This window comes from Jatropha curcas, chromosome 9 (assembly GCF_041381405.1).
Source record: "Jatropha curcas cultivar XTBG-Jc1 chromosome 9, XTBG_Jcur_1.0, whole genome shotgun sequence".
Lineage (NCBI taxonomy): Eukaryota > Viridiplantae > Streptophyta > Magnoliopsida > Malpighiales > Euphorbiaceae > Jatropha > Jatropha curcas.
In genome coordinates, this window is record NC_143159.1 from 11,349,114 (window position 1) to 11,374,027 (window position 24,914).

Here is a 24,914-nt window from a genome sequence, read left to right on the forward strand (position 1 = left end):
GAGCGCGAGATGTGCCAAATAAGAGTCAGAGAGTTTCAGGTGAAAGTCGCGAGCGCGCATTTGAAAATCGCGAGCGCGAGGTGTGCAACGCGAACTCTTCATGCAATTCGCGCGCGCGCTTCCAGCCTGCACTGTCTGTACTCTTTTGGGCATATCTCTCAATATACAACTCCGATTTGGATGATTCAAAAACCCATGTAAAGCTAACACATAGAGGAACAAATAACTCTTTTATGACACTTCCTAATTCCATCATTAAATGGTGTCAAAATCAAGACGAAGTTACTGGTAAAATTTCCAGCAAAACCTGTTTCAACATAAACTCAATATTTACTTCATTTATTCAATACCTCCCCTGTTCTCCCCTGTTTCTCACCATTACCAGTCCTCCCACTCAACATGAAGCAATATCTTGTCTCACTAGCAACACACCACACAATTCTCATGCAAAGAAAGTGGAAAATAACAAGAGATATCAAACCTTTACTCCAAAAGCTTGAACTCCTCTTTAGCTTCTTTTTTCTACACTCCTTGAACTCCCTTCACCTATAAATAAGAATTCTTATGAATTCTAAAATAATAACACCAAATGATTCAATTATGAACCTCAAGAAGGTTTACTTACTTGGATAAAAGAGAAGTTGAAGTTAAGGCTTAACTACCATGAAAATTGAAAGGAAGGTGGAAGAGGAAAGGAAGAAGATGAAGAAGATGAAGATAAACATGAAAATGGGAAAGTGAAATGAATATGACGGGTAGGCCATCAAAAATCAAGGGATTTTATGTAAAACTTCCTAAATGGTACCTCAATTAGAAAAAGGCTACAACTTAATACCCAAGCTTAATCTTTTAATGCAAATCAATCCTCACCCATATGCTTTGATCTTTTTTCTCTCACTCAAGTAACTCCACTTATAAACCCATTCTACCCCAACCGGGTTTGATTCAACTCGACTCAACTCGACTAATCGACTCTATGCTAAGACTCGACTCGGTAGGATGTCACAGCTGCTGTTGTTGTTAAGCCTGAAAGAACTGTTGTTGCTGCATTAACATGTTATTCATAGCAGCTATAGCCTGTTAAAGTCCAGTCATTAATGTATTTACTTCTTGGGGGGGTGTTTCTAGCTATATTTTCTCATTTCGATTTTCTTAAACTCTTTCCTCTTGATTAACTAGATTTCTAGCAAGTCTACCCCTTCGTCGTCTACCTGGGGCTGGATGCTCGAAAGAAGCCTCATCTGGAGCCTCTCGCTTCGCATTATCGGATGCTCTTCTCCTGGTATTCACCATGCTGAAATTCAAATCATAAGACAAAATTTATCAAAAACATAACAATTCCTATCCTACTAACATCAATTATATCCCTTAGTCTAATTCTAATAATATGACCCTAAAGACAATCACGTTGGAATTTTAAGAGGCAAGGTGAAATTACATCAAGACATGACAGTAATAACTCCACGGTTACTTCTAGAATTATAAACCAGGCTCTGATACCAACTTTGTCACGACCCAAATTCATAGGCCGAATCGGCACTAAGGCCCAGGTATGCTTAAAGCTCCCAAGGCCCGTCGTAATCCTAAACTACAAAATCCATACACGCCACGCAAAACTCTAGGAGTAGTAAGCCCATATCAATATATATATATATATATATATATATATATATATATATATATCACAGCCTAACTCAACACAAAACTCTTTGATTCTAGCTAAAAACGAACGAGCATCCTTAGTTCCTATGAACTTGTGTGGCTTATACTGGATAAATCTATCATAAAGAGTATCATTAGCATCCCTCAGAAAAATGGGAGGTGGAGTCGACTGAAATGGCTATGCTATTGGATCGGGTATGGGCGGAGGCATCTACTGTTGTTGTTGTTGAGCCTGAAAGAACTGTTGTTGCTGCATTAACATGTTATTCATAGCAGTTATGGCCTGTTGAAGTCCAGTCATTAATGTATTTACTTCTTGGGGGGGGGGGTTTCTAGTAATATTTTTCTCATTTCGATTTTCCTAAACTCTTTCCTCTTGATTAACTAGATTTCTAGCAAGTCTACCCCTTCGTCTACCTGGGGCTGGATGCTCGAAAGAAGCCTCATCTGGAGCCTCTCGCTCCGCATTATCGGATGCTCTTCTCCTAGTATTCACCATGCTGAAATTCAAAGCATAAGACAAAATTTATCAAAAACATAACAAGTCCCATCCTACTAACATCAATTATATCCTTTAGTCTAATTCTAATAATATGACCCTAAAGACAATCACGTTGGAATTTTAAGAGGCAAGGTGAAATTACATCAAGACATGATAGTAATAACTCCGCGGTTACTTCTAGAATTATAAACCAGGCTCTAATACCAACTTTGTCACGACCTAAATTCATAGGCCGAATCGGCACTAAGGCCCAGGTAAGCTTAAAGCTCCCAAGGCCCGTAGTAAGCCTAAACTACAAAATCCATACACGCCACGCAAAACTCTAGGAGTAGTAAGCCCATATCAAACGTCTCGAATAAAACATAGTTCGGGCCTATTAGTAATACACCTCGTTCATAATATGGGTTGCTGAGTCATGTATCTTAGATAAATAATTAGGACTTTCATAGATTAGCATATTCATACTTAATACAAGATAAGAGATACATAAATCCTACAATTGTGGAGTTCAATAATAGCTAGGAGTAGTGAAGTTCTTAATATAACAAAACATAAAGTAGCTAATTGTAGAAATTAGAATTTTACTTTTATAGCGCTGTGGAGAAAATTATAGAGCTTCAGTCAGATCGATAGGGATTCTACTTCCTAACAAGTTAAATAAAAGCAGAGTGAGTTTTGCAACTCAGTGAATAATAATAAATGACACATAACATAGGCATTCATGCGAAATGCATCCTAAAGTACTGAAGTGAACACACAACCAGTCAAGCTTATGGCACAACATCAGCACACATAAGTAATTTCACCATCAAATAATCAAATAAGTGGAAATTAGTTAGCGGCGTCACTGAAAGCCCCAATGAGCTGTCCTCACACATGGCCTGCCCTCTCAAACTTGTGCACTAGGAAGCCGATCCCCCATACATGGCCGACTGGTCTAATCCTCACTTGACCAACCCTCTCTTTTTTTTTAATACTCTGTTTTCTATTCCATACCAACAGGCGGCCATCCTGTGGTTATACATATAATATATCATCAAATGCACATGAGGGTGCCGATCTCCCCATACATGGCCTACGGTATCGAAAACTGCCCTCACAAACCCATGGTGATCCACTTCATCCGAATTCCACACAAACAAGGCACAACAATTTCACAGCACATGTAATCAAACAATTCACCTACTATAATGCACCAAATCAATAATTAATATGCAATATAAAAGAATATAATTAAGATGTAAGGAAATGTATATAAACATAATCATATATTAATAATAACATAGTCATATGATAAATAAATGCTAAGTTATCCTTTAATTATTCCTTTATAAAGTAAATATAAGCATGCAAATGATAGTATGCACTATTTATTATTACTCACAGTGATAGAGAAAAGAAGGTGCTCTATCTCGAATTGTGACTTGGAGGAGTAGTAAACGGGTCTGGATGATCTAAAGAATTTAAGAATACAAGGAAAGAATTGCATCAAAAAAAGGTTGTATTAAATAAAGAATTAGGGAATTAATATAATAAACTATCTACGTATCTAACTGCTAAAACTAGACTAGATTCTACCGAAATTTCGGCAGCATCTCTCTTAAAAATTAAACTATCCACATGTTTAAATATCAACAATTTTATTAAATATTTATTCAATCCACATAGTCCATTTGTCTGGCAACCAATAAAGCCAAATTCCCATCCTTCTTTAATAGTCACATCACCACACAACCATAATTTATAAATTAAAACAACCCTCAATTATAACTTAAAATAATCTTCCAACTTATTACAGCAATATTATCAATTCCTCTTACCTTACATCAATATAATTAGCTTCTGCAGTTAACTACCAAATAAGTAAAATCTTATATAAATATAAATATAAATAAATCTTATACCAATATTCTTTAAACGATACATGCGCATTAAATATCTCAACCTTAACCACTTCATATCCGCTTATATACATATATATGTCAAAATCCAAACGTAAACTTCATACATGCTTTACTTTCTCTAAACCAACATAAGAACCATCCCTTGTAACAACTACCATTATACAAAACTTCAAGTTTTCCACCAAAACTCATGTTTCACACTATAATCAATTCATTCTTAACATAATTATTTGTATAATACTATTCCTCCTAAAAAAATAGAACTAATATAAATAATTAAGTTAGTTGCTGCCATAATTAAAAGATCCTTGATTTCTTTGCAAACATTTGTAGTTTAAGCAAATAATCTACCTATTTATATATAAAAATTCAGATTGTATAGATATTTAAAGAGCAAAAATTGAAATTCCTAATCATATTCATAAAAATGGTAACTGAATATCCAAATTTCTACAATAGCTCAATTATATACCTCAAATCCTTCAACTAAGATCAAAGAACTCATGAATTAAATTTAAGAGGGTCATAATATTGTTTACCTAGCTGCAAAACCAGCTAGAAATTGAAATTTTCTGCCTAAAATGACCGGCAGTAGCAAGAAGGCACCAGCACAGTTGCTGCCACCGCTGACTTGACCGAAAATGGGTGGAAAGGAGGCTGGAGGCACGCTGGAGGTGAGAAGAGAACGTAGTCCCACCGGTCCTTGGCTAGGCTCGCTGGAAAATGAAACGAGAAGTGTTGAAGGAGGCTACTGATCGGAAAAATGAAGTGTAGCTTGCTGTCCTTCCTCTTTCTCACTGAATCGCGAGCTACTAGTGACCAGCGGTGGAACAACAGCGTTGAGGGGTACTGGAGACGAGGTGGTTGGCCGACTATGGGCTGGTGTCGCTAAAAAATCGAAGAGAAGGTTGCGACATGACTTCCCGATCGAGGCAAAGTCGTAGCTCCTCCTGCGACATTGCATTCATCAAAAACAAAAGAAGAGAGGGAAGGAGAGGTCGGAGACGCGCGGTGAGGAGGCGATGGCGGCAGGGAGTGGTGGTGGAGACACTGGTATTCGGTGATTGGAAAAATGAAAAGGAGAAGAGGGGGAGGGGCGAGGTCGATGCTGAAGTGGATAGGGGGGTTTCTAGAATTGTTTGGGTTAGGTTTTTGACTGATTTGGTTTGATTCGGGTTTAGTTCTATCCAAATCATGATTTTTATATGGTTTTCGACTTCCAATTGGTTTTATTTGGGTTTTCATTTAATTGTGGGTTTGGTTCAACTATATAAATTATACATTTGCATTTAACTGGTTAAATAAATTCATAGGATGTTAATTTATTAAATTTTCAAATGATAAATTTTTTAAAATAAAATTTCGGGTTGTTTCAATCACATATATGTGTTCCAAAAGGAACTCCCTCTCTCTTTCTTCCTCCTCAAATTCAGCCGTCACCTCCTCAGGAGTGTTTCCAGACTCAACCATATAAAGATTTTTAGGAGGCAGCATGTTATAAAAATTAGGAAGTGGATTAGTTCTTGTGCTCAGCCTTGACTTTTCTAGGTCAATTACCTTGCCATCATCAATTAAATTTTGGATCTCATGCCTCAATCGAAGGCAATGGTCAATGGTGTGGCCTTTGCTTTAGTGGAAATGACAATATGCACTGTTATCAAAGTTCTAAGGTAAAGGTACTGGAGGAGGTCTTGGTGTGAACGGTCATAACAGACCCACTGACTTTGCTTTTTTCACATTCCCTAAAGAGAGGAATGCCAAAGTTAGAAAACCATTTTTGTGGCACATTAGTGGCTCTTAAATCTAGAGTGCCAGTTATTGTGTTCTTGTTAGTGCTCGGGGTCTTCATAGATGAACTCAACCCTTTGAACCCGGATTTATTGAAATTTTCGACACAGTTCGTATATCTTCTCTGATCTTGTCTTCAATGGCGGTCCCCACCTCATACACTTGAAAATTCAGTCAAGGGCATATAATACAATTTCTCACAAAAGCAAGCAAAGTCCCCTTGATAAAAATCTTAATTTACTCCTTGGTATCTGGACGGTTCCTCATCTGTGTGACCGTGGCTCTCCACCTAACCATATAATCTTTAAAGGTCTCGTCATTTTTCTGCATGGTTGCTTCCAAATAGCTCAAATTGACATTCATCTGAAGTTTGTAAGCATACTCTCTTAAGAAAATCATGGTGAGCTAGTTTCAATCTCTTCTCACCTTCTTTTCTAAATTGTAATACCAAGTCTGAGCAGACCTAGTTAAGGACATAGGGAACATCTTCAAAATTTCCCTTGACAGTAGACTCACCAACTCCATAACTGATTTGTATTGCATGAGGTGCAATTCAAGATCACCATTGCCATCGTATTTTGCCACCTTCGACATCTTATAAGTCAAAGGAGTAGTATGTTTTAATTCAAGCTCTTCATCATCATCATCATCATCAATATCAACGTACAAATCTATTCCCTTGGATTTTATGAAGACATGCAGCTTCTCTAGCTTCTTATCCAGCTTTTCAAATTTTTTTGACACAACTGGCTTAGGTTCAGACTTCCTTGTAGGCATTTTCTTGGCAAAGAATTCTTTATCCTACCAAGTATCACCCATGTGCTCCTTTCTTTCGGATTCGCCTTTAACCTCCTCATCTTCTATCACTACTTGCTCTTTACCTTGGTCCAAATGTAAGAGCTTTTCAAGGCTAGCTGCCACTATCTTTTCAATCATCTTCTCAATTTCAGAGACAAGAATACTAGGGTCACCCGTATTATCAACTGATGTAGAAGCTAAAACTGATAAATCTGCTTGAATCAGGAAGTTCTCAATCTCGATGTGGGAGCCCAAAGAACTTATAGGCACTGAATCAGGCAAATCAGAGGGGGTTAAAGGTTCTTCAACTCTAACCAGGCGATTGTCTGGTCTTAACCAACTAATCTCTTGTGGAGCTTTATCCCTTTGAGGCGCTGTCTTGACTGCATAAATTAAATATTAGCAAATACGACATGATGCATTTATGCATGGATGCATGAATATGAAATGGCACATAAAAATGCAATCACACAATCACGACATAGTGAAATGCAAATAATGCTATATTCCATCGTGGCTTTATCACGACTACTCAAATTCAAAATAGAAAAAAAGGTTCTTGAGAACTGTTGGGAGCAAAACTTGCCCTATTTTGTAGCCAAATACTTCTAATGATCTTTTGCTTATTATTTTGTATCTCTTTCTTTTTGCCTCAAGCGTGATAGCACTTGAGCAGGGTTTTTAATTTATATACAATTGAGATTATTTCTCCTTCTCTCTCTCTTTTTTTTTATTAACAATATTTGGCTCAAAATAGATTCTTTTCATTGCTTTCCCAAAAGTGGACCTTTTACATTAATTTTTCTTTTGAGGCCTTAACTAAATATGTACAATTCTTGGACCTCAAAACCTAAGAGATTTGATATGACTTTGCATCCTCTAAAGTGAAGTGGCTAATTTCCACAAGGCGATTGGCAATATGGCGCATGAGTGTATGTCGCGCCTCTAAACCTTGGAAGAGAGTCGTAGCTTTGAGTTGCGCTTGCTTTATTTCGAGTAAGATTTGATGAGCCTCTTATAATTGGTCTTCTTTTTTTGGAGTTCGAACCGAAGGAGCTTCCCTCTTAGGCACTTGGGCTTCAGCCTTGTAGTCACTATTTGAAAAAGCTCTTTTGGCTCATTTTACTTCTAACACTTCTCTTAAGTCTTTTGCCCTTTAACGCTTGGAACGTTCGGATCAAGCCATGACAAAATATACCTAAATGGCTATAAGAAAATAAGTTAAATAAATCATGAATAAAGCATAACACAACCATAGCAATTATATACAAACAAAGGAGAAGGGAGTTGGGAAATGCATGATCTCCACTCTTGTATCTCCCACTCACTATTCAAGGTCAAAGTCTTTTCTAAACCCTAAGACATATTGGTTGTGTCCATAAACCATCATAGAATTTTGGACCGATGCCTCTTGTATTTTTGTATGAATGCAACAATCATAAATTTATTAAGGTATTCCTAAAGGGAGGAACTAAGGTCAATTAATTGAGCTTTGATCGGGCTTATTAAGTCTTGGGTTCCATAAGCGAGAATTGGTTGTTTCCTCCCATTTACTTTGGGTCTAAGCAAAAGGTGATAACGGATTGTGCCAATTCTTTGCATATACCAAATGGTACTTGACTTATGGGTGGTGTATATTCGTGGCGGATCCAAACAGTCGAATAGAGTAAAAGGATCACAACCCCCAATATCACCTTTAGGATTTAGGGTAAAAAGGAGATTAAGAAGAGATTAATGCATAAATGACATTTTATATACAAAAAGTAAACTCAATTTAGAGTTAATAGCATTATTAAATACTATGAATAAGTGGACAACTTTTAGAGTCAACTCTCTTATTCGAACCCAAAATCGAAAATCAGAGATTTTAGGTTCGATCCCAATGGAGTAGCCAAGCTAAGGATATCAGGTTTTTTCCAAAATGGAATTTGGAAAGAATTGAATGGGCTTGGTTGATTTTATTTAATAAATTGATTTCCTTTATTTATCCCATTCGTTTATCCTCGAAAAAATGGTTCTCTCACTTTGGTAAGAGTTTTATTAATTTTGGAGTCACCATCCTTATTAGGGAAATTTCTCAAATTAGTATTAAACTAGAGACGGGGTCCAAGAGTTAGGTATGATAGGGGAAGGTGTTAGGCACCCCTATCGCCCGGTTAAACCGGCCTCATCATTGTCCAATAATCCACAATTAATAATAACGAGATTAACTAAAATTGAGATGCAAAAATGTTTTTAATGCAACTTTGAAGAAATGACAATCATGCAAATAATCTCAAGCTTAAAAGCATAAAATAAAACATCCACAAAGAAAGGGGGAGGAGAAAGAATACATCCCATCACCTAATATTACAATCTACCCTTTAACCCTCCAAATTTCCCAACCCAAATAATATTGCATATAGGCATTTATTGAGATCCATTAAGATCTCTTTACATTTTGCAATAATACATCATTAAAGCATAACAAGAGTAAACATCCATATAACTAACACAAGCACAAAATAGACATTATTCACAAAATTAAAGATCATACATTCCCAACCAACAATCATTCATTCATTCATAAGATGGAAATACGATGCATGTTCTTAATACAAGATCAATGAATTAAAGGGTTAGTGAATTATAAACATATAAACATTAAGTTAAAAGGCATGAAATTAAAGGGCAGAATAATAAAGTGCTTGAAAAGTAAAGGATAGTAATTAAATAACAAGAATTTAAATGATTAAACAAGATTTAAGCTCATGACCTTAATGTTCATAATGAATGATGAACAAATACACCAATCATTACTCTCAATCTTATTTTTATTGTTTATTTGATCCATTTGTGGCCAAATACACATCCCAGACAATTTAAGGTTGGAGCTTGGCCACTGTATCTTCGAATCGAGCCATTTATTGATTATTTCACAATCTGAACCTCTGAATCGAAGGGCCTGGCACCATAGAGGGAAGTGGCGTCCGCCACAGCGGTGTGGCGTGCCGCCCACGTAGTGGCGCAAGGCCCTTCCCAGATCAGGAAGGCTTCAGGCAAGAGATGACTCAGAAATAGGAGTTCTGGGTAGAAGTGGCGCGAGCCACATGCTTGTGGCGCACTCCACACGTAGTGGCTTGCACCACTAACTCAGGTCGTGTGCCACAGAGGCACAGAAACTCTCTAGTGATTGATCCTAGGTTTCCTTCACAATCAGACCCAAAATAGGTGCTTAAAACACCGAAAAAAAAAGAAAAAGACAAAAAGATGAGTTAAAGGTTCTCATAAACTACCTTTTAGTGATTTCTTTGAAGTTTGGTTCAAAAATGGATAAAGAAACCCAAACACTTGGTTCTTGACCAAATAATCCGAGATTGGAGACTCTAAATGTGTTTTTTAGGATTTTTAGTTGATCTTCAAGGGGTTTTGAATGAGAAATCAATGAATCTCAATCTTAGAATAAAGTGAAATACTAATTTCCTTTGATTTCTATATTGAGTTTTAAAAAATCAAGAGTTTCCCCTTAAATCACTAAAAGTCATCCCTAAAGCACACCACCCTACGCCTATTTATAGGCAAATGAGGGTGGGTGGCCCCAGTTAGGGTGACGTGGCAAAACGCCACTGGCAGGCCCCGTAGTGAGGCTAGGCCCTTTTTTATCAAATCGGACCGGTGGCACATAAAATGATGCAGTGCACCGAAAAGTGTTTCAAGTGGGCCCAACACGCTTCTCGGGCCCGATATCGTCGTGAAACGCCGGTAACCAAAAAAAGTAAAAACGGTTAAACACATGTATAATCTCAGCCACGCACCATTGGTCTTAAAATCGGGGCGATCGGCGATCCCGATCTAAATTTATGTAAAAAAAATGGTATATCATCACTGAACATTTTAGGGGCAAAATTTGAGCATCTATAGAAATGCATGATCTCCACCCTTATATTTCTCACACACGATTCAAGGTTGAAGGTCTCTTCTAAAACCTTAGGACATAGTGGTTAGGCCCATAAACCATCATGGGGTTTTGGACCATCACCTCTCACATTTATTGTATGGACGTAACAATTATAATTTTATTATGGTAATCCTAGAGGAAGGAACTAGGGTCAATTACATGAGCTCTAATTGGGCTTATTAACTCTTAGGTTCCATAAGCGAGAATTGGTTATTTTCTCCCATTTGCTTTGGGTCTAAACAAATGTTGATAACGGATTGTGCTAATTCTTTTAATATACCAAATGGTACTTGACTTATGGGTGGTGTATATTAGTGGCGGATCCAAACAGTCGAATAGAATGAAAGGATCACAACCCCTAATTTCACTTATAGGGTTTAGGGTAGAAAATAGATTAAGAAGAGATAAATGCATGAATAACATTTATAAGTGCAAAAAGTAAACTCAGTTTAAAGTTAATAGCATTATTAAAGTTTGTGAATAAGTGGACAACTTTTGAAGTCAACTCTCTACTCGAACCCAGAATTCTGGGTTCGATCCCCAACAAAGTCGCCAGGCTGAGGACGCGTGATTTTTCCAAAAGGGAAGAAAGAATCAAATCGAACAGACTTGATTGATTTTATTTAATAAATCGATTTTCATTATTTAACCCATTCGTTAATCCTCAGGAAAAGTTTCTCTTACTTTTCTAAGAGTTTTATTTTTAGGAGTTGTTACCCTTATTAGGAAAAATTCTCAAATTAGCTGATTCTTGTAATTGACTAACTCGGTTTTAAACCAGAGATGGGGTCCGAGAGTTAGGTACGATATAGAAAGGTGTTAGGCACCCATATCGCCTGTTTAAATCGGCCTCTTCGCCGTCCATTAATTCATAATTACTCAATAATACTATTAACTAAAAATTGGGATGTAAATACTTTTGATGCAATTTTTGAAAACATGTCAATCATGCAAATTAATGAAACATATAACATAAAATTAAATATCTAAAGAAGGGGGAGGAGAAAAGAATACAAACCAAACCTAAAATACATTCCACCCATTGCCCTCCAAATTTCCCAAATCCCATTAATTATTACAAACAAGCAATAAATGAGACCCATTAAGATCTCTTACATTTTGCCATAATATAACATTAAAGCAAAACAAAATAAAAACATATGTACAATACAAACACAATATAAACATTATTCACATAATCAAAATCATACATCACCGATCATAAAACACTCATTCATCCAAATAATGATTAAATGATGCATGTTTACATTATAAACACAATAAATAAAAGGTTAGTGCAATAATAATCACAATACATTAAATTAAAAAGAGATAGAATAATAAAAGTGCTTAAAGATAAAGAACATGAATTGAAAAGCCAATAATAAAGGTTTAACAAGATTAGAGTTCATGGTCTTGATGTTCATCATGAACGATGAACAAATGTATCAATCACTACTCTCAACCTTATTTATTAGTGTTTATTTGATCCATTTGTAGATAAAAATGCATCCCAGACCATTTAAATTGGAGTTTTGCCACTGGACATTCGAATTGGGACCATTTTATTGATTATTGATGATATAAATCTCTGAATCGAAGGGCCTAGTGCCATAAGGAAAAGTGACGTGCGCCACACATAGTGGCGCCAGACCCTTCCCAGATTAGGAAGGTTTTAAGTAAGAATCGAGTCTAACAGGGATATTCTGGATTGAAGTGGCACGGGCCACTGGTTTGTGGCGCACGCCACACGTAGTGGCTTGCGCCACTACCATTGGTCATGCGCCATAGAAGCATAGAGAATCCCCTTTGCTTGATCCCGAGTTTTCCTCACAACCAGACTCATATGTGGTGTTTAAACACCCAAAAGAAAAAAGGAAAGAGATGAAGAAATGAAGTAAAGGCTCTCAAGTATTACCTTTAGAAATTTCATCAAAGTTTTATGCAATAATGGATAAAGAGACCCAAGGGTTTGGAGTTCTTGATCCAATAATCCAATATTGAGATTTAATAGAAGTGTTTCTAGGATTTCTAGTGGATCCTTAAGGATTTTAGTGACTGAAGATCAATGAATCACTAGTAAGAGCAAAGAGAAACACTAGTTTTCTTTGATTTCTAATTAGAGTTTTCAAATGGCAAGAGTTTTCCTTAGTTTCCAAAAAAATCCCCTTTTTACAGACTCCCTAATCCCTATTTATAGGCAAATAGGATGCGTGGCCCTATTTTAGGGCTGACGTGGCAAAATGCCACTGGTGGGCCCTGAAATAGGGCCAGGGTCTTTCTTTACTAGATCAGACCAGGTGGCACGTAGAAAGAGGCAGTGCACTAGAAAGTGCGACGGGTAGACTCGACATGCTTCTCGGGCCCAGTTTTGTCGCGAAATGCTTGGTAACTCAAAAAAGTAAAAATGGTTAAAGACATGTATTTTCTCAGCCACGAACCATTGGTCCAAGGACCGGGACGATCGAGAATCTCAATCCAAACTTATAAAAAAGGGTTTATCATCACTGAGCCTTTAGGGCCAAAATTTGGACATCTATACATCTCAGATAGCAGCAAAAGTTACTAATTAAATTTCCATTCTTAAAGGATCAATCAAATTGAAAAAGTTGCTTATGCAAAATATTCTAGTTCATTGTAGATCTTATAATTTTTCATTGAAAATGTTGTAATTCGCTGAGAAATGTAAAAAGTTCCTAGACCCAGGAAGGAATGAGACTAAAAGGAGAGGAATTTCTTTTCTCGAGAGGGTTGCCCGAGAGGAATGAAAGTAAGATCTCCAATCCACAGAAACCCGTATCAAAGCTGGAAGAATTCGTTGCCACTTTCTACTTGCTTCTGTTTTACTCTGGGAAATGAAACTTCCTTCTTTATCTTTATACAGATATACATAAGAATCATAACGAAAGAACTTTACTTTCCCTGGTGGTAATCGGTTCTCAACGACATGAGGGATGGGATTTTTTCTTTTATAAGATATTCTAACCCCCATAGTCGCTAAAGGAGACTCATACACCTTGCTTACTTCCTGATCGGCGATGACAACATCATCACTGAGCACTGCCTACCTTAAAAATCGCTGCCCAGGGTAGACTTGTTCCGCACACCACCATAATGGGTAAGTAAGAAAAGTGGCCACGAAGAATGAGACCCGATAGATTGACCTGCCACGAAGAATGAGACCGAAGAAAACCGTCTCTTTACTTTAGAAGAGCACCCCGAATACATTAGAAGCTAGTGCCGAATTTACATAGACCCCTCGAAAAAGAGATTGAAAGACTTCGAAGAGAAAGACTCAAGGCCCTCCTATCAACTGCTCGCCAATCAACCGATCAATCAAGCTCTGTTGATGAAAAGATCCATTGGTCACTTCGAAAGGACCTGCATCAGCCAGTCATGAACCGGCCTAAACAACCGCTGATTGATAGAATGTTCGAATATCCTTCGCTTGCCACCTCATTCAAAATTCTGCCCTAGTCGGCCTTTAAGAGGTGGACAAGGCGGATCCTTAGACGATGGATGGCAAGGACCTATCCTAGCTTCAAAGCAGTCTAGATCCAAGGTACCAGTTGGGATCTAGTTGCGTTACCTGAGAGAATCCCATTTCTTCTTTTCTCTTATTTGATTTAATTTGATTTACTAAGCCCTACGATATGGTTTCTTCCGTCTTCGTGCTCTTATCTTTCCAATTAGATATGCTTTGCTAATTTATTCTAAATTTTTGTTGACAACATAAAAATTTGAATGTTCGAGTTTCCAAGTCAAAGAAATATGTTACTGTTAAAAAGTAATTACTAACCCATTATGTCTACTTAGTATTCCGGCTTACTAATATCTAATGAATAAAGAGCAAATAAATTTCATAAACTTTAATTTTAAAAATTCAAAATAGATAAATAATAATCTTTATTCATTGGTTGAACATAATCATTGTTGGGCTGGGTTTCGATGGGCCTGATCGGTCAATTTTTTTTCTCTAGCTTGAGTTTGAAAAAAATTTTAAAAATTTTCTTCGGGTCTTACTTGGCCAGCATGGACTATGGTGGATATTTATAGATTTTGCTTTGTGTATACATCACCATTCGATCAATTTAAATAATATTTTCAACCGAAATAAATTAGTTGAATTTTTTTTTTTAAACTTAAGCGAACTTAACTAAATTATTTTGATAAAATAAATTTGATTATTAACTATACCAGAAAATTAAAAAAAAAATGAAAACATAACCAACCAAATTTAATTCATTGACTTTTAAAATTGAATATTTATTTACCTAATTGAATTGGTTAAATTAATCGAATTCGCCGAATCGGATCCTAATCTCTGTAGAAATAGGTTTATCACGAGGCCCACTCCCAACCACATTTGAGGTAAAATGATTACCCCAACCGGTTTTTCAGTGGAAGGGCCGGGAATACCGAGCCCGGTCTATCCATTTCCCAAAATTCCAAAATTTTGGCGCCAAAACTCTTAAAATTGAACTCCAAAAATTCGAAATCGCAATCCGAAGCAGCCACAGAAGAGAAGCAAAACTAAATCACAAACGCAAAAATGGCCTCCATCGTCTTCATCGCTGTACAGTGTTGTCAGTGCTCCACCATGCAGGCATCTCTCCTTCTCTCTCTTTCTCTCTCTTTCTGTATTATCTACTTAGATTCAATTCAATTAGATTATTCGAAATATGATTTAGCATATTTGTGTGTGTGTATATATATATATATATACACGTGTGTGTGTGTGTGTGTGTGTGTGTATACAGGTGAAGCAGAAGAAGAAAAGCAGCAACAAATGGACATGTGCGGTCTGCAACCAAAAGCAATCTGTACGGAAAATCTTTGCTCAGGGCTACAAGGCTAAAGACATCCGCAAATTCGTCCAATCCTTCAATATGTCCCGCAATGACGGCGGAGACCATCAATCCCTAACCGAAATAGCTTCGCCCGTTGATTCTGGTAGTCTATTGGAGCATCAACAAAAGAAGAGACGCTGTGATTGGAGCGAGTATCTTGATGTTGAGGAAGATGGGAATAAGGATAATGTAAAAGAAGAGGATGAAGAAGGTAATTAAGATTTATTCTAATAGATTCAGCAATCGAGTATTATCTGATTTAGGATTTTTTTTATTAGAAAATTTTTAGTTATTAAGTGGAGTTTGGTTTAAACGAGTCTTTGTCTATGGCGAATTATGATCAGGAGATGGTTTGAGGTTAAAGATTGTGACAGAGTTGCCACAGGAAATGTTTATGAAATCCAAATTGAGGAAGCATTGCTCTGGTTCTGGTACTGGAGGTGGTGGTAGTGATGATTTATACAGACCCGCGTTCTCAAAGAGGAATATCAAACGGCCTATCGTTTCTCAAGGTAATTGACTGGCTGACCTTGTATCCTATATTCTAAAGAGGACTTGTCAATATAAAGATTCTTATGTTGCTGAAATGCAGAGAAAGAAGCAAAGGAAAATCAGCCTGCAAAGGTCATCGGCTACTCCAATAGAAATGGTTACATGACAAGGAACTTCAAGGAGCAACAAAATCCAACTCAACTAACAATGGCAACAAAAGCTTCTAAATGGAATGCTTATATAGCCCATGATGAGGATGAATTCAAAGCGGGAAGTGGAACAAATTTTGTAGATGAAATGGATCATTGTAGCAATATTGTTTGGGAGGCCATATTGGATAATCAGAAGGTAGAAGATGATATACACCCAGATTTCATTTAAATCTTTCCTAGGAGGTTGGGAGTGTTTTTCTATATCTAGGTAAAAAAATGTCCTCTATTTTGTACTCGATCATCTTGACAAAGAAACATATTATATGATTGGAAAATTTATAAGCACCAATCAGCTATCCTTTGATTAGAATAAGTTCAAGTAAAAGCTAATCACAAAGCATAAGTTAAGTCAAACCACGGAGAAAATTTCATAGCAACATTGTCAATAACTTAAAAATTTGTAAATGCTTGACATTGTCAAATAAATCTAAAAGAATAAAAAGGGAAAAGAAGAATAGAGCCAAAATCCTAACATATAAAAGACACTGTTCAATACTAAATACTAGAAAACTAATTAAGCAGAATAGCCCCAAAATAATGACTGCTCATGAAGCCCTATAAAAAAACAGGGCTAACAGACGACCAAAAAATAAATAACCATGAATTATGCACTTCAGTCATTCAGTCCCAGCGAACCAAGCTGATCACCAACACTAGAAGCACTAGCTTCTCGGAGGACTTGCATTGCTTCTGCCACCTTGTTTTTCAGAGCATCTGGAGACTCGATGAGATGTAGGACCTCTGTTTGATCCATCTCCAACAACATTCCAGTCACCTTTGCTACATGATCTGGCTCAAGGCGGTTCACAAGCGGATAAAGCTGGCTACCCAGCATCTGAATAGAGCACAACAAACAAAAGCAATTACATTCATGAATTCATCAATAACCTGCATGAAGACTGACCTGTTGAGCCAAGCCTGCACTTGGAAATTGTCAAAAATTCCCAAAGGCCCAGCCAGCTATGTCCACAATTTTCTTCACAAATTGAGGCACACAACAAACTCAGGAACACGTGTTGAAGAGAACCCCAATGAAGTACAGACAATATTACTAAATACCTCATTTCGGGCCTCTGGTGCAGCAGAGGCCAAAGCAGAAGCAAGAGATGACATGGTAACTGGCTGCAGAGTATCAACAGGAGTTCTTGAAGCCTCAAACGGCAACGGCATCATTGAACCCACTAAACCTTGTGGAACAACAGATGAGTCTATGCCATTCCTTGTATTGCCCATGTATCTCACGCCTTGATTATTATTACGCAAAAGCTGAATTTGTTAAATGAAGAAAATATCAGACACGGATGAATAAAGCAGAAACCTAATCTGTAATCCAATCAGTCTCGGAAACCTTATATGCGTGTGTGTGCGCCAAGGTCAGAACTAACAACCGACAAAAAAATTGAATATACCATTCAGCATCATAAGAGATGAATTTCTATGTGTCCACATGATTAACAAACCACAGAGAAACATAGAAAATATTCATATGTGATAGGCTAAGAGGAAATATGTTGAATATTTTAAGAATAATGCACCTGCTGCTGCTGCATCTGCTGTGGGTTCCCACCACGCCGCATTCCCATCCTCTGCCCAGTTTGACCTTGTCTTTGAATGTGATATGGCATAATAAAATTTGGAGCAACACCAGGGCGCACACCTGGCAAGAGTTGTTGCTGGAAGCCATAGCCTGCATGCTGAGGGGTAATCATACCAGGAGTCCCTTGGCCAAAGTAAAGCTGCTGTGGTGCAAGCCTTGGTGCCCCTGGGTGATACCCAGGAATCCCTGAAGTTAAAGGGGAAAGTCCACCTGGAGCTCGAATCTGAGCAAATTGTGCCTGCAAAAAAACATGATTATGAAGGTAACCTATCAGATTTCAGATGTAGAATGAAAAGGGACGAAATACCCAGAATGCAAGAGTCTAACATAAGAAATGAAAATTATCACATAGCTTTAAAATCTTAATTGTTAGAATAAAAAGTATAATAGCAATGAACCAAACTCGAGTTTGGTATTAGCTTAAAGCAACCGGTTAATATAAAAGCTGCTCAGAGGTCCAGTTTTACATGTTCTTGACTTCTTGTGCTTGATAATCAAGAACACGTCATATAAAATGAATAAATAAAAGAATAGGCAAGTTGCTGCCAGCAAAGGATATGCTTGATTGCAACATTCTCAAAAAGTATGAAAGCAATGAACCAAAACTCAAGTTTGGTTTTACTTAAACCAAACTCAAATTTGGTTTTACTCTCATTCCAAACTCAGAGGGAGGGAGGGGGGATAGGGGCAGAGTGTGACTGTATACGCTATCAAAATATACATTCCAAAGTACCACCTGAAGTCGAGCCTTCCTTTCTTCCTTGCGTTGAGCCACAGCAACATAAAGAGGTTTCCTTCCAATCATCTTTCCATTCATTTCATTCAACTAAACACCAATTAGCAATATCAAATTATTACACAATAAAAGGAATATAAAAAAGCTGAAAGATAGAGGGAGGGGGGGAGGGGAGAGAGAGATAGAGAGAGAAGGGGGAGGGGAGTCAGGGGAGCAGATAAGAATTCAGGAACTTACAGCTCTTGAAGCTTCCTCAGGTGTAGAAAAGGCAACAAAACCAGAGCCCTTGCTCAAACCTTGATTATCAAGCATGACCTGAAATAATTATTTGGATATGAGAACCCAAAACAACACATACCATTCAAACCATAATAGTATCGTAGAACATAATGGTAATAGTCATCACATCATAATTATACTTAAATGTAAAACACACCTTGCATGAAGTTATAGACCCAAACTCAGAAAATAATACCCTCAACTTTTCATCATCCACGGTTTCATCAAGATTTTTCAGATACAAATTTGCACCTTTAAGTTTTTCATATCTACTAATTCTTTCCTGCTCAAACTTGGCTCTCAACTCTGCCTCCCTTTCTAATTTCCTTTGGGCCCTCCCAACATACCAAGTTTTGTCATCATTGAAGGTGGTCCCATTCAGCTTCTCAGCAGCGGCAGCAGCAGAATCTGGGTTTTGAAAGTTAACAAAACCAAAACACCTAGACTTGCCATTCTGATCCCTCATAACTACTGCACTGGTGATGGTACCATACACACTAAAAACTTTCTTAAGGTCCTCGTCAGTAGTACTCTCAGACAAGTTTTTGACATAAACATTGGTAAACTTGGGTGACCCGTTAGCCAGATTCCTTTCTTGGCGCCGAACAAAAAGTCCAACATAAACTTGCTTATCATTTATCAACATGCCATTCAACCGTTTAATGGCACTTTGTGCAGCTTCCTCATTTTCAAACTGTACAAAACCATACCCTCTAGATTGCCCATTGCTATCAACAGCTACCTTGCAGGAAAGGACTGTCCCAAAGGCAGCAAAAGTATCATGCAATGCCTTGTTATCGATGGTAGTGTCCAGGTTCTTGATGAAAACATTGGCATATCCACTTTTTCTAATACTAGGATCTCTATGTGAAAACATAATCCTGATAGGTTTCCCATTTAAAGGCGTGAAATTCAGAGCCTCCATAGCTTTGGCAGCTGCAGTTTACAAATCACAATGTGAGCTAGTACTACAGAAATTATGGATAAACAGTACATGAGATGGAAATTGGTGATTCCATTTTGAGATGGGAATTTGTAAAAATCGTTAAGACTATAGAAATTATGGATAAACAGTACATGAATCATACACCTCAAAAACACAAAGAAAGAAAGAAAGAAAGAAAGAAAGAAAGATTTGCAGTGATATTCAAATTCAAAAAATTTCATAATGAAGTTTTCTTGTTATCAGCAAGTCCTTTAAACGTCTTAGCACTAGAATAACTAACCTTTATATCATCCAAAAAATATTAGAGTCAATTATGCATTCAGAAGAACTTAATGCTTGGTCCTTTTATACTAGTTACAAAGACAGCCGCCCTCCCCCGGCCCCCAAAAGCCCAACACAAACACACAGAGGTCAGAGTATCATAATAAGGACCTGATTAGATTTTCAATGACAACGAAATAATTTTTTTTTTTTAAAAGTGTATTAATAAAGTTACACCTTTTATCCTTTTCTCATTACCAACTTCCTAGCAAAAATAAAAATAGATTATATTCAGTATTCAGGCTACAAAACTCCCAGCAATAATCGGTAGATATATCACAACCTTAAAACAGAAAAATCAAAAGGTTCAAAGATCAATATCGACAACACACTGACACACTCATCACAAGTAAAACACTCAATTACATAATCAATACTGCAAACTTCTCTTGGATCAATATTTTAAACCAAAAAGAATAGTCTTTTTTGTCATAATTACGACTAATACACTCAAATTATTGATAAATGAGGGGCAATTAACACGTAACTCAAATTAACAATCACAAAATTATGCACTCACAAAACCGACATGCATTAAAAATGGATTACCGTCTTGAGGATTGCTAAAATTGACATAACCATAACCAAGCGAAGATCGCTTGGCCTGATCCCTGCAAACCCTAACAGAAACAACCTGCGCAACCTGACTAAACAGATCATACAATTGGCTATCACTGACGTTCTGCTCCAGATCCCCAACATATAGTGACAAATTCGAAAACGGCCCCGTTAACGGGACTACCGCCGCAGTAGGTGTCGCAGGCAGTGCTGCTGCCGCCGCAATCGCCGCTGCCATACCTTCTCCTCACAAAGAAACACTCAGAAAAAATCAAAAAAAATTAAAAAAAATAGAATAATGAACAAGAATTTAGGATAGAATATATCAAGAAATATTGATGAATTCCAATCTAGATAAGGAATGGACTTTTATTTTTATTTTTATTTTTTTTTGTTTTTTGATTTTTTCCTTTCTTTCTCTATGAGAAAGAGGAGGGAGGAGAGAAGGGAAACAGAGGGAGGTAGGGGTTTATATAGGTGATAGAAAGAAAGGGACAGGTTTCGGTTCGATTTCTCTGTGCTGTGCCGTCGTGGCGTTTGAGGAAAGTGAACCGCACGCGTGTTTTTGATGACGTGGCATTCTATACATTGTTTATCATGTGTCCCCTTCGTTTCATTTCCTTCGCCTCGAGTTTTTGTTTTTTTTCTTTTGTCGTTTTGTTGTTTGGGTTCAGTTCTCTGGCTTTCAGATTTGCTTTTGGCATTCTACGAACATTTGGTTTCATTCTATCCTCATTGTTTAAGCATACTGTTTGTTTATTTATTTATTTATTATTATTTTAATAAAGAAGCGTACTGTGGATACAATTTTCCTTTTTTTAATGTTTAATTATATTATATTTTCTTTGATAAAAAAAAAATTGTACAAATGAGTTCCTAACCTTTTGTCGTTTTTGCCCAAAAGATAGAAAAACATGGTAGGTTAAAATTTCTAAAAGATAAAAGGATCTAAAATTCTAAATATTCAATGACATAATGTTGGAATTGTATCATCAAAAAATTTTTTAATTCTTTGTAAAACTTGATAATCTCATATTCTAAACTTTTCATTTTCATTTTAGGAGCACATTCGATTATTATAATTGATTATATTTTCTTTTTCAAACAAATAATTTTAAAAATACTGAATTACTATGTTTGAGTATAAATAAAAGATTTTTTATGGAAATATAATAATATTATTGTAGTTTTTAAAATATCTTATTTCTATTTTTTTTTTCTTTTTGAGAAGATCTTATTTCTATAATTGGAGCTCACACATTCAGGGATTTGACCTTTTTTTTCGTTTATCAAAAATCGGAATATTATGTTTCTAAATCATTTTTCATATGAGATCCTGACAACTAAATATTCTTTAAGATCAACCTAAGTTCTACTCAAAAAAAAAAAAAATCAATCTAATCAATATTTTTTTAAAATAAATCAAATTAAAAATTCGATTAAGAGGAAATTGGGTACAGATTTGTGATACGGATCAATATGTTTCTATATTTTTGTATAGAAAATCTAATAATAAACTACTTATAAAAAAAAAAAAAAACATAATCTTGATTTAAAATATCTGATCGAATTGACAGAACATAATATTTATGCCATAGGCGATCCCTCACTCCACTTGGTGGCTATTCATGACCACTGTTCGATTCCATAGTCTTTCTACAAGTCCTATCTGACTACCTTCAAATTTCTTCTTTCTATTAGAGATAAATCTACACTTTTTTCTACATAATTATCCAAATAACAAAAAACGCTAGACAAAATCACCGTAATGATGGTAACAATAACTCAAAACTAGATATGAGAACAAAATCCCAAAATATGGGAAACGATAAATCCTAATATATGGACTGCAATAACTCAAATCTGTATATAAATATGATGATTGTTTGTGAAAAAAAATAAATAAATAAGAGAAAGGGGTGACCACCGGTGAAAGCTCACCGGTAGTCGCCCGTAGGAGTGAGCAAATCGTGGATATAAACAAAAATCCAAATCGGATCGAGTAATTTTGGTTTGGTTCGGCTGCTAATAAATTAATTTTAACCGGTAATAAATTAGTTTGGCTACTAATTTTAAATCCAAGACTGGCCTAGCTGATTTAACAGGTAAAATCAAGAATCGGGACGGTTTATTATTAAGGTGCGTTAACTTAATCTAAAAGTATATTATTAAGGTGCGTTATCTTAGCTATACGAATTAATTCTTAAACAAATTATTTATTTCAATATTTTATAATAATTACATTTCTCTCATTTATTACATCACTTCTTATTCAATATTTACGCTGCTAACAAATATAATTATAATTTATTCAATAAATTTCTTTTTTCTATCTTATAGAATTTTATTTCTCAAATTCAATATTTTATTTTTATTTAAAAATAATATTATTTAATATTCTCAACTTTTTTATAAGGTTCAGAAGTTAAAAATATTTGTTTAATTTATCATGAGTAAAATTTATTGATGATTACTCTAATTAACATTATTCTTATAAAAATAATTATCATTGTTTAAGATTTCATTAGTATTCATTGTATTTAACATTTAAAATATTATAATATAATATTTTATTTTCAATTGTTTGCTAAAATTATTATTATAATGAAATTTAGCTATTATAATATTTTATTGGGATAATATTAATTTTGGTGCTTGTACTTGTCATATTTTTCTATTTTGGTGCCTGAACGAAAAATTGTGACAATTGAATATCCAAAATTACATTTTTTTTTTCAATTTTGTGTCTCTTGTTGACATGGACAACCGAAAAATCTAATGGGACTAATTGGGATGCACACATGCCTATGTGTCACTTACGTGGACTAACACTTTTCCACGTAGATTGACAGCGTGACAAAATCTAACCTAATCACAATTCAAAGCAAAGCCTTCCTTTTTTCTCTCTCCTCCGCTCCTCCGCTGTTCTCCTAGGCAATGGCATACACTTGGCTTGAGAAGGTTCACCTGAAGCGCATGACCTTGATGGATGATCATCTTGTGCCGCTTGCAGAGTCATTTTTGAGATTTAAGGAGCTTGTCCTAGTGTGTTGTGATGGGTTTGACACTAGTGGGCTTCTGGGGTTGCTAGTAGACGTAGGTATATGGGTTTTTGATTTTATACTAGTATGTGTTTATAAACGTTATAGTTTATGTTAGTAATGAATAGAGTAAATTTGATTATAGTGTTGGTTTTTTTCAAAAAGTTTGAAACTTTTCTGGGATTTGTTTATTTTGGTTGTTATTTGTAATTATGTGTCAAAGTCTAAGTTGAAGAATTTGATTAGCATAATAATTTTCTAGGTTCACATTTGTAGAAGGCATGCTTAAATCTGTGTTATAGCTTGAAAATGATCAAAAGTTTGTTCATTAAGGTTGGGATTGTTGGTTCTGATCTATTTTATTTATTGCGTTTGACTTAGGTTAGAGTTTTGGAGAAAAAGGTGTTTGGGGGTAATAAATTGGGGTAAATGGGTCATATTTCATAATTTGCCATGTTGTTAGCCTACATGAAAAAATGTCAATCCATGTAAGCAAACACATAGGCATTTATGGGTCCCAATTATCCATTAGATATTCTGGATGTCCATGTTAGTAGATGACACTAAATTAAAAAATATATATATATATATGTTTGGACACTAAATTGTCACAATTTTCTGTTCATGCACCAAAATAGAAAAAAACAATGACAAGTACATGCACCAAAATTAACATTATCCTTATTTTATATCCTAATAAATTTTATTATTTTAAATTTATTTTCTTTCACATATATGATTTGTAATAAAATTTATTAATTTTAAAGTATTTTCTATAATATTTTTACATGTATCGGCTTCTCTGCCTCAACCTTTGCTTATCTCTTCTCAATCTCTCCTCAACCATCAATTTTAACATTTTGCTTAGCTTACAGGTTCTTATTGTTTTCATTTTTTGTATAATAAATTTCTATTTTTGATCATTATTGTTCTCTCTCCTCCAAATTAAAAGTTATTTTGATGGATTTTGCATTTTGATTGCAAATCTACTATGAGTTTACAAAGAGGGAGTAGTAGGTGAAAGAAGTAAGATTTGTAAAAGGGAGAGAGTTTGAGAGTAGTAGGTGCAAATTTGCTCTCCTTCGAACTTTTCTGCCTCTTCATAATTAAGGACGTGAAAAACTGATGAAATTCCTTTTTTGTCTTGGTTTCACATAGGGCTTTGATCATTGGTTTTATATTGATAGTAGAGAATCGACTTGACAGTCATCAATCTTTCCCTAGACATGAATTTCTTTAATTGGTAATGACTTTGATCTCATTGCCTGTTTGGTGTTATATTATTAGTCTA

The 24,914-nt window shown here is 35.8% G+C and overlaps 2 protein-coding genes across 3 annotated transcripts; one reads left to right on the plus strand and one right to left on the minus strand.

Moving 5' to 3' along the window:
• Positions 1–15,058: 15,058 nt before the first annotated feature.
• Positions 15,059–16,420, plus strand: LOC105635922 (uncharacterized). 2 transcript variants are annotated; one of them, XM_020680024.3, is made up of 4 exons: positions 15,059–15,197; positions 15,352–15,652; positions 15,789–15,953; positions 16,034–16,420. In XM_020680024.3, the coding sequence occupies exons 1-4, from the start codon at positions 15,144–15,146 to the stop codon at positions 16,312–16,314; spliced, it is 801 nt and encodes a 266-aa protein (XP_020535683.1). In that variant the 5' UTR covers positions 15,059–15,143; the 3' UTR covers positions 16,315–16,420. The 2 variants fall into 2 exon arrangements, with proteins under 2 accessions (XP_020535683.1, XP_012074452.1); XM_012219062.4 differs by having other exon boundaries at positions 15,060–15,197; positions 15,786–15,953.
• A 91-nt stretch (positions 16,421–16,511) lies between these two features.
• On the minus strand, positions 16,512–21,025 carry PAB5 (poly(A)-binding protein 5). Its single transcript, XM_012219063.4, has 7 exons — positions 20,574–21,025; positions 18,915–19,693; positions 18,716–18,793; positions 18,479–18,568; positions 17,681–17,980; positions 17,205–17,411; positions 16,512–16,980 (listed from the first exon to the last, which is right to left on the minus strand). Exons 1-7 carry the CDS (start codon positions 20,818–20,820, stop codon positions 16,759–16,761), a joined length of 1,923 nt encoding a protein of 640 aa, XP_012074453.1. The 5' UTR covers positions 20,821–21,025; the 3' UTR covers positions 16,512–16,758.
• Positions 21,026–24,914: the final 3,889 nt, after the last annotated feature.

What these genes read in the sequence shown, in the direction of transcription:
- LOC105635922 (XM_012219062.4), top strand. Translation starts at nt 15,144, where the DNA reads ATGGCCTCCATCGTCTTCATCGCTGTACAGTGTTGTCAGTGCTCCACC. An exon ending in GTCAGTGCTCCACCATGCAG is followed by an intron (nt 15,198 to 15,351) that starts GCATCTCTCCTT and finishes GTGTGTATACAG; the next exon opens with GTGAAGCAGAAGAAGAAAAG. An exon ending in AAAAGAAGAGGATGAAGAAG is followed by an intron (nt 15,653 to 15,785) that starts GTAATTAAGATT and finishes AATTATGATCAG; the next exon opens with GAGATGGTTTGAGGTTAAAG.
- PAB5 (XM_012219063.4), bottom strand. Translation starts at nt 20,820, where the DNA reads ATGGCAGCGGCGATTGCGGCGGCAGCAGCACTGCCTGCGACACCTACT. An exon ending in CTGAGGAAGCTTCAAGAGCT is followed by an intron (nt 18,569 to 18,715) that starts GTAAGTTCCTGA and finishes ATTGGTGTTTAG; the next exon opens with TTGAATGAAATGAATGGAAA. An exon ending in AGCAGATGCAGCAGCAGCAG is followed by an intron (nt 17,412 to 17,680) that starts GTGCATTATTCT and finishes TAACAAATTCAG; the next exon opens with CTTTTGCGTAATAATAATCA.